This window comes from Engraulis encrasicolus, chromosome 23, assembly GCF_034702125.1.
Source record: "Engraulis encrasicolus isolate BLACKSEA-1 chromosome 23, IST_EnEncr_1.0, whole genome shotgun sequence".
NCBI lineage: Eukaryota > Metazoa > Chordata > Actinopteri > Clupeiformes > Engraulidae > Engraulis > Engraulis encrasicolus.
This window is the reverse complement of record NC_085879.1, coordinates 1,737,501-1,746,389: the sequence shown is the minus strand read 5'-3', so window position 1 is coordinate 1,746,389 and position 8,889 is coordinate 1,737,501. Positions and strand designations below refer to the sequence as shown.

At 42.0% G+C, this 8,889-nt stretch overlaps 1 protein-coding gene across 2 annotated transcripts in view; it reads left to right on the top strand.

Annotated features, from left to right (window-relative positions):
• Positions 1-535: 535 nt before the first annotated feature.
• Positions 536-8,889, top strand: part of zgc:154054 (Alpha-1,3-mannosyl-glycoprotein 4-beta-N-acetylglucosaminyltransferase B-like) — a 26,761-nt gene continuing 18,407 nt past the window's right edge. The window contains exons 1-4 of one of the 2 annotated variants that reach the window (XM_063190521.1): positions 536-854; positions 2,175-2,339; positions 4,137-4,274; positions 8,797-8,889. The exon at positions 8,797-8,889 is cut by the window's right edge and continues 41 nt beyond it. In XM_063190521.1, coding sequence (XP_063046591.1) covers positions 776-854; positions 2,175-2,339; positions 4,137-4,274; positions 8,797-8,889 — 475 coding nt within the window. In that variant the 5' untranslated portion in view covers positions 536-775. Of the gene's footprint in view, positions 855-2,171; positions 2,340-4,136; positions 4,275-8,796 lie in introns of both variants that reach the window. The other variant, XM_063190520.1, reaches the window with a different exon arrangement.

Below are 8,889 nucleotides of genomic sequence, written 5' to 3'. Positions count from 1 at the left end.
GTGATGATGATGATGATGATGATGATGATGATGATGATGATGATGAGTATGATGACGATGGTGACCTATTGTTGTTGTTGTTATTATTATTATTATTATTATTATTCAATTATTATTATGCAATTATTATTGCATTGCGCACGGCCTGTATGAGAAACGTGTGTTGTTGATTAGATGGTCTGGTTTAGCAATGCAAACATTTTGCCACTAGATGGAAGACGGGACTCGCTCATCATCATTACTTGATAGGCAACTTTTCACCCTTTCTCTCTTGCCTCTGAAAAGTCTCTAAATCAGGCTACCTAAAGTAAAAACAAATAAATACTGTAATCAAATTTATAAAGTATTTTTCAAAGACAGAAACGTTGCCGGAGTGGCACGACGAGTACCCCAGCACTTACAAATAGAATAGGCCCTACCTCAGATAACCAAGTCATTTTAGTGACCTTAGAGCTGTCTCTAGCTGCAGGTGGAGGAGGTGGCTTACACTACGAGAACAAGTCGAGCACTTTCCATGACTCCTCTCTCTGACAACCAAAGGTGTCACTAGTTCACTGAGCCTACATTACATGTGTGACGATGTGATGAAGGCGATAAAACAATCATAGCTCATAGCTTGACGTTGTCTCTCATCGCTGTGACTTCTCCTCAGCCTTAATCATGTCCATCTGACTTAGCGTACCTTTTGGCGGCGAGTTTCCCTTCGTTTCAGTTACAGTGAACCGGTTGACATTTTAAAAGGCAGCCCGAGTTTCATTCACGTGTGCGGAATGAGATGAGGCTTAACTATGGGACGCTACTGATATTTTTCTGCATGGGATGTATGTTTGTGATCTGGCAGTCTTCGTACAGAGGTAAGTCAAAGTTTCAACAAGGACTCAAGGAAATTTATTTACCTTAAAAGTCTCAATTGTTTGCCAGCCAACTGTATGTGCCTATTTGTTTGATTGATATTTTTTTGTCAAGTTCTAGGCTATAATTCATTATAAATTGCACGGTCACAAAAACACACGCACACACACAGAATACTTTCTCGTGAACGCAGACCGCAGGTGAATAGCGAGCCCTAGCACACCAGTGTGTGCTGCCCAACAGGGTGAATAGTCTCGTGCGTAAAACTGCCTTTAGACTTGGTGAAAGTATGAAATATGATTGCATGTGGAGCCTTTGTGTAGGCCTATCATAGGCATATGTAGCCTGGTTATATCATACAGTATAGTTATTCATATGAAGTTACACTTATTAAAGTATTACCTTATATTTTGGGTCGGTATACCAAAGACGCTGACTGCATTCCACAGAGAAACACTTGACTTAATTGCACAAGGTGAAAAAACTGCCGCTCCCTCGCAGCCTATGAAATATTTCACATAGCTTCTTTTGGAAACAAGATGACGTTGCTTTTGAGTGAACGTGTCATACTTCACAAAACGTCAAGAGGTTCCGTTTTTACATGAATTATGAATACCAACATCTGACACGTGTGAAGTCCAGACCTAATAATAAAAAAAGGAAAATCTGTGAAAACAATTTGTTGAGAAGAAGATTACTGTTTTCACATTAAGTGAACCCACCTATAACAACAAAGTAATCGGAGTAGTTAGGGTACTTCAACTTCCACTTTAAAAATATGCCAAAGCGGGAAAAACTCAAAATGATCTTTCGAATTAAGTATACTGTAAAAATTGAGCAGTTCCCTGAAGAACCTTTAGGATCCCACAAGAACCTTATGGTGCATTGAAGCATCATTTGGGCGTTTCCCCCAACACTATAGCCTATACACTAGCTGACTCAACTCAGTCATAGAAACAAGTTGTGTCAACAAATATTGTTTATATCATAAGGCAGGGATGGGCAACTTTCATGAGAAGGAGGGACATATTTTTTTATCGATACCATCGGAGGTCCATATGAACACGAATTTGACTTGCAGAGTTTGAGGAGCAGTTGCTCACTGACTGCTGATATTGTTTGGGAGGAATAGGAATGTTCTCTATCGACCAACAGTACGATTAAAAATCTGGTCTTTTCAAAAATTATCTATGGGCAGAACTGAGTGAGGAGGCGGGCCACATGTGGCCCCCGGGCCTCCAGTTGCCTATCCCTGCCTTAAGGTGTCACATCTAGTCACATCACCTTGCTTCATTGCTCTCTTGTCTCCATGGGTGCAGCAGACTACGGCGGGCGACAGGTGGACTATTCAGGGCTGTTTGAGCGACTGCTGCAAGCGGAGAAGAGAGCGGGGGAGCTGACCGTTCAGCTCGGCCAGGTGGTGAAGCACCTCCATAATGTCACCAACACGGTCACCAACATCACGACGTCTTCCAGCAAGACTGAAGGTGAGGAGAGAGACATACACTTTCAAATAGAGATTGACTTTAGATCAGAGGGTTGCAGGTTCGAATCCCACCCTAATCTCTCCCTACACCTCCATCCATGGCTGAAGTGCCCTTGAGCAAGGGACCTAATCCCACACTGCTCCAAGGACTTCAACCAATACCCTGTACTGAAAATAACTGTAATACACAATAACAATAACTGCTTTGGATAAAAGTCTCAACTAATTGTAATGTAATGTTGTGTAATGTAGTATAGTCTAGCGTCAAATAGGCCCATCAGATGGCTGAATCACATTGAAGCTGTTCCCACACTGCCACTGTTATCAGTAGATACTGCAATGATACAATACAAAACAACGTATTTGCTGTTCATCAATGGATCAATGAACACACTATAAGTGAGCAGTTATTGGTTGCATTGGGGTGAAAAAAATCTATCACTGTCAAAATACCCAGGCACAGTAATCGACAAGAGCGCTTTTAGGAACATCTCAAGTTCAGTCCACTTCACTCCAGTGACCCACAAAACACCATCGAGATCAAACTCTGAGTGTGGTGCTGGTGCACACTGACACGTCGTCTGGTGTCTGGTGTCTGGTGGTGTTTGCTGGAGTTGCTTGGCGCTTGTCGGGGCAGTGTGCAGGCGCCTGCAAGCCACAGAGCCATTACCACAGAGACAAGGGTTCAGGTTCTGGTTCAGGTGTAGGCTAGAGTAGGCAGGCTGCGCTCCAAGGGCTGGATCATTACATTACATTTGGCTGATGCTTTTAGCTAAACCAAGGATACTGCCCAGGGTGGCTAGGGAAGTTTGAGATGAAGTTTCAACTACAGCTGGTGTCATCCTCGGAGGGGTTTGTATTTTGGGGGTGGAGTATGGTGTGTGTGTGTGTGTGTGTGTGTGTGTGTGTGTGTGTGTGTGTGTGTGTGTGTGTGTGTGTGTGTGTGTGTGTGTGTGTGTGTGTGTGTGTTTTGAGGGGTGGGGGATGTTGGGTTATGAATACCAGTCAGACCTGAACTGTAACTGTTTTACATGGATAAAACGTTGCCTCCCTCCAAACCAGTGGTACTCAAACTTTTTTGAACAAATGCCTTGTGAGCTCATCATATAAGCCCCTCCCTGCCCCTCTGACCACCTCTTAATAAGCTTGCCAACATTCCCTTAGAGTTAAAATTAAAATCATGTACAACTGAGCCCTTCTCGGCTGCTTCCTTCTCAATGCTCCCATGGGGTTCCCGATTGCACCCCCCCAGGGGGAAGTAGCGCCCCCGTTGAGAAACACTACTCTAAGCAATCAGCACTCACACAGGTGGGAATTTCATGTCATTCTCCCATGCTAAGCAACCACTTCTCACGAAATCAATATGATCCTGAAGAAAATGTTTATTCAGTTTATAGACTGTTTACTTATAGGGATGAAATGGACACACAGTGTGTGCCGATGTGGCTGTTGTGTTTAATTGAAAAGAAGGGACAGCACTCCTTGTCACTGTTACAGGTTTATTATCTGTCAGACCGAAATGTGTGACGGGCAATAAACTCAGAACAATGACAAGGTGTGCTGCGTTTTCTTTCTGAATTTAGCCAACTGCTTTTGGAATTAGCACCCCGTTAACTTTTACTTTCAAAGAAGTGAGTGCATTACCTTTGAAGTGCGTATATTGTTTAACAAATGTCACTGGGTGTCACTGCTAATTCCACAGTGACATGATGCAAAGCATTCCTTTTTATGTTGTCCCGCCCCTACCTTACTATTGCTGTACTTTCTTGTGCCTCTTAACGTTTCCACTATCGTACAGGTGAGACGATAAGAGAGGGAGGGAACGCCTCCAGCAGCCGGGTGGGACAGCCCAGCGCTCTCTTCTACCTGCCTCACCTGCGGGAACATGAAGACAGCCTCGTGGCCAACGTACACCTGGGGAAGGGCCGCTCCGGAGGTTAGTCACACCTGCAGCAGCCACTCAAGTGGTAGTAGCAGGAATAGCAGTTCTGTCACGTCCAGAAACTCAAGATGTCAAATAAGGTGGCACAATCGATCGAAATTAGTCAAAAATCGCAATTTTGGCCACAGCAATTAAAAATTAATTAATCGTGACCTGCCTTCGGGTATCCTTGAAGCCAGAACATGTCGACAGGATGGTATTTCTGTCCAGAAACCTGTAGGCCCACCTAAGCTTCATGTGTGCCTTTTACATAATTACTACAAGTCAGTTTCATTTTGTTCATCCCTTATGTAAAACATTCTTGGATATATTTAATTTCGTTAAATAACTGGCTTTGCAATAGGGGGAGTGGCAGGTTTGTGCTAACTCATTCATGTCTTGGAATGTGCCCTATCTGGTTTGGTGACTCAAATATCTACAAGTACAGACAATTGAATTGTTAACCTCACAGCACACTTAACCTCACCGCACCACTTGCCTCACCGCTCAAACATGATGTGAATGGTCCCTAGTTCTAGCAGTCGAAGGAATAGAGATTGTGGTGGTGAAGTCACTTCACTTTTATGGCATTTTAAGGAGCAACTGAGTCTGAAGTGTTGCATAGCTCGCAGAGACACGAAAGGTTGAAAGACCTTTGGAACCAATATGCACAGTCGTTGCTCAGAACTGACAAAAGATTATGTATCAGAAAAACAAACTGGATAACAGTTCAAAATCAAGGCTAAAAAAATAATTTCCAAAATATATTTGTGAAAATCTCTAAGAACAAGAAAAAAACATGGCGGAGCATGCCAATAAATACAACCAATACATTGCGTCATAAAACCAGAAACCATAATGGTAATGGACTGGTATTAGTTACACTAGAATTAGTACTATAATGCGATAATATAATTATTAGTAGAAGTAATGGTTTCAGTAGTAGTAGTAGTAGCAGCAGTAGTAGTAGTACTAGTATAGTAGTAGTACTTAGAGTCGAATAGTAGTGTGTCATTGTTGTTATGTAACATGAGCAGTTATATCACATTATCATAGTTTTATCATATGTATGGTACCATAATAATCTCTTATGTCAGTGCATGTCAGATTGCTAAGTAGTAGTGGTAGTACTACTTCGAGTCAAACAGTTTTGTGGCCTTGCTGTCACTGTTGTTACATAACATGATCAATATATGTTATCATATTTATGGAGATTCATAATCTCTTATGTCAGTACATGTCAGATTGCACTCTTAAGTTCTGTCTGTGTCTTGTCTGACTGCCAGTTTATAAGACTGGCCTTGAGGAAGTGTGGCCTTGCGTGTGAACAGTCAGTAAATAGCTGTGAAAAATTATGTGGTTTGGATGACCACGTGGATTGTTTGTGATCATTAAGTGAAACATATAGTAGAACAATACAAACAGAAGACCATTGTTATCTGTGTTCTCCTTTCACACACACACACACACACACACACACACACACACACACACACACACACACACACACACACACACACACACACACACACACACACACACACACACACACACACACACACACACACACACACACACTGTGATGCATACAGTGTATGCACATGACAGGCTGAACATGACGTATACATGCGCACACATATCCATTAGTAATCTATGACTCGAGTCCCATCACCATAGAGCCCAAGTGATTACAGACATCCATGATAAGGGTCCACAGAGAGGTGGGAGCGTGTATATTGCATACACACAACCATACCACACCCGTGGCACAAGATTACCTTATGCATGTATTGCACATACAATGTTGTACCAGATTGTGTGTGTGTGTGTGTGTGTGTGTGTGTGTGTGTGTGTGTGTGTGTGTGTGTGTGTGTGTGTGTGTGTGTGTGTGTGTGTGTGTGCGTGCGTGCGTGCGTGCGTGCATATAAGTGTCAGGGTGTGGTTATGCATGTGAATATATGAGGGTATGCATGTGTATGTACAGTGAGTCCAATAAGTATTTGATCCCTTGCTGATTTTGTTGGTTTGCCTACTAACAAAGACATGATCAGTCAATAAATGTTATGATAATATGTATTATAATATGGAGAGACAGAATATCAAAAAGAAAATCCAGAAATTAACTTAAGAGAATATATATTAATTTATTTCCATTTCATCGAGCAAAATAAGTATTTGATCCCCTGCCAACTGATTACAGTTCCGGGCCCACAGACCAGATGGGCACTTCCGATCAACTTGTCATCTGAATGAAAGACACCTGTACATACTAACATGCATAAAAGACACATTTAATCAGCAGAATCAGTCCATAGTATGAGTGAATCAGTCACACTCCAACCTCACCATCATGATAAAGACCAAAGAGCGGTCAAATGATATCAGGGACAAGATTTTAGACCTGAACAAAGATTAAATGGGCTGCAAAGCCATAAGAAAGAGACTGGGTATTAATGACCCAGCTGTTGATGCATTTCTTCCAAAATGTGAGGAATACGAAATGACTATCCATCAGCCTGTCTGGGGTTCTATACAAGATTTGACCTTCATAGGGATTTGATAACCATGACAACAGAAAGAAAGCACCCTAGACCTGTACGGGATGAACTAGGCAATGATATCAAAGCTACTGGGACCAAAATCACTGAGAAAACTACTGGTAGAACTTAATGCCATAGAGGTTTAAAATCCTATAGTGTACACATGGCACCTCTACTTCAGAAGGAACCTGTGCAGTCCCACCTGAGGTTTGCCAACGGACATCAGGCTGGTTTAGGATATGATAAGGAGGTGCTGTAGTCAGATAAAACCAAAATCAAGCTGTTTGGCATTAACACAATTCAATGTGTTTTGAGAAAGAGTACTGCTGTCTATGATTCCAAGAACACCCTCCTCACCATCATGCATGAAAGTGGTATCATTATGGTTTGAGGGTGTTTGTCTGGCCAAGGCACAGGACAACTTCACATCATCAACAAATGGATGGAGGGAGACATGTAATGTGCAATCCTGAGTGCAAACGTCCTTCCCTCCACCACTACACTGAAGGGTGGGCCATTTTTGGATCTCCCAACATGACAATAATACACAATATACAGACAAAGCAATGAAGGAGTGGCTCAATAAGAAGCATATTAAAGTCGTGCAGTGGCCTAGACAGTCTCCAAATATTAACCCTATAGTAATTCTATGGAGAGAACTGAACCTCCCATTCGCCAAGCTACAGCCACAAACTATTAATGTTTTGGAGATAATCTGCAAAGAAAAATGGGCAAAAATATTTTCTACTATATGCACAAACATTGTCATCAACTAAAGCCAGGCTCAAACTACACGACTAGCGATTGTGTGTCCGATTTTGGCGTCGGGGTGCACCGCACACTAGAAGAGAATCGCAACTGTCAATCTTGTCGCTGCTTGCAGCCACCGAGACAATGCCCGACGTTCTATTTCCAGTCGCAAATATCAAACACTGTTTGATTTCTACGATTTGCGATCTGCGACTCTTTGAGCTGCCAAAGTTCTATCTTAGAACGTCGCTCACGACGAGGAAATCTTTCCCGACAATCGCTTGCGATGGTCCTGGGGGGTAACGTTCCAGCGATTGTCGTAAGGGGGGTTTTCAGCCGAGAATCGGCGCGATAGTCGTGTAGTTTGAGCCAGGCTTAAAAGAAGCATCTGACCTCAGTGCTAGACAACTAGGACTTTGCCACAAAGCACTTTATCTTCTTTAGCTAGAGGGGTCAAATACTTATTAGCCTAAATTAAATACAAATAAATTAAAATATATTGTTTTAAGTTATTTTCTGGAATTTCTTTTTGATATTCTGTCTCTCCATGTTTGAATACATATTATCATAAATTTATAGACTGATCATGTCTTTATTAGTGAACAAACAGGCAAAATCAGCAAGGGATCAAATACATATTGGACTCACTGTATGTATGAATTCATACATGGGTATTGGGTAAGCCTACAGTGCATGTTCGTTCACATACATACAGGACATGCCTGAGTGAGTGTTTTATGTGTGTGTCTGTCTGCCATGTTGTGGTGTTCAGTCCCATACAATGTGTGCCCTTTGGTCCTGAGTGCTATATTTAGTTATTACTTTGCCATAGAGAGCAGATTGTCGTTACCACTTTTATATTTCAGAAGCAAACAAATCATTAATAGACTGTAGGTGAAAGATGAACAGACTGAAAGTCAATATTGTACCATAAATCAGTGATATCATGATATCATTATATACTCATCATGAAATATCTCTCTCTCTCTCTCTCTCTGTCTCTGGTTAATGATGTGTTGCAAACGAGTTGTCGCTATGTTCTTGTAATATAACAGTAAACAGTGCTCAAAAAAAGACACTTTAAATCTCTCTCTCTCTCTCTCTCTCTCTCTCTCTCTCTCTCTCTCTCTCTCTCTCTGGTTAATTATGTTATGTCTTTGTGTTCTGTTAAGGTAATTAATTGTGAAATTTTGCTCAAATATTACAATGTTAAACCCCTGCCCCCCGTTTCCCTCTATCTCCCTCAGTGTCTCTGGTGTTGGGTATTCCCACCGTGCGGCGTCAGAAGCAGAGCTACATGGTCAACACGGTGGCGTCGCTCCTCTACGACCTCTCAGCCA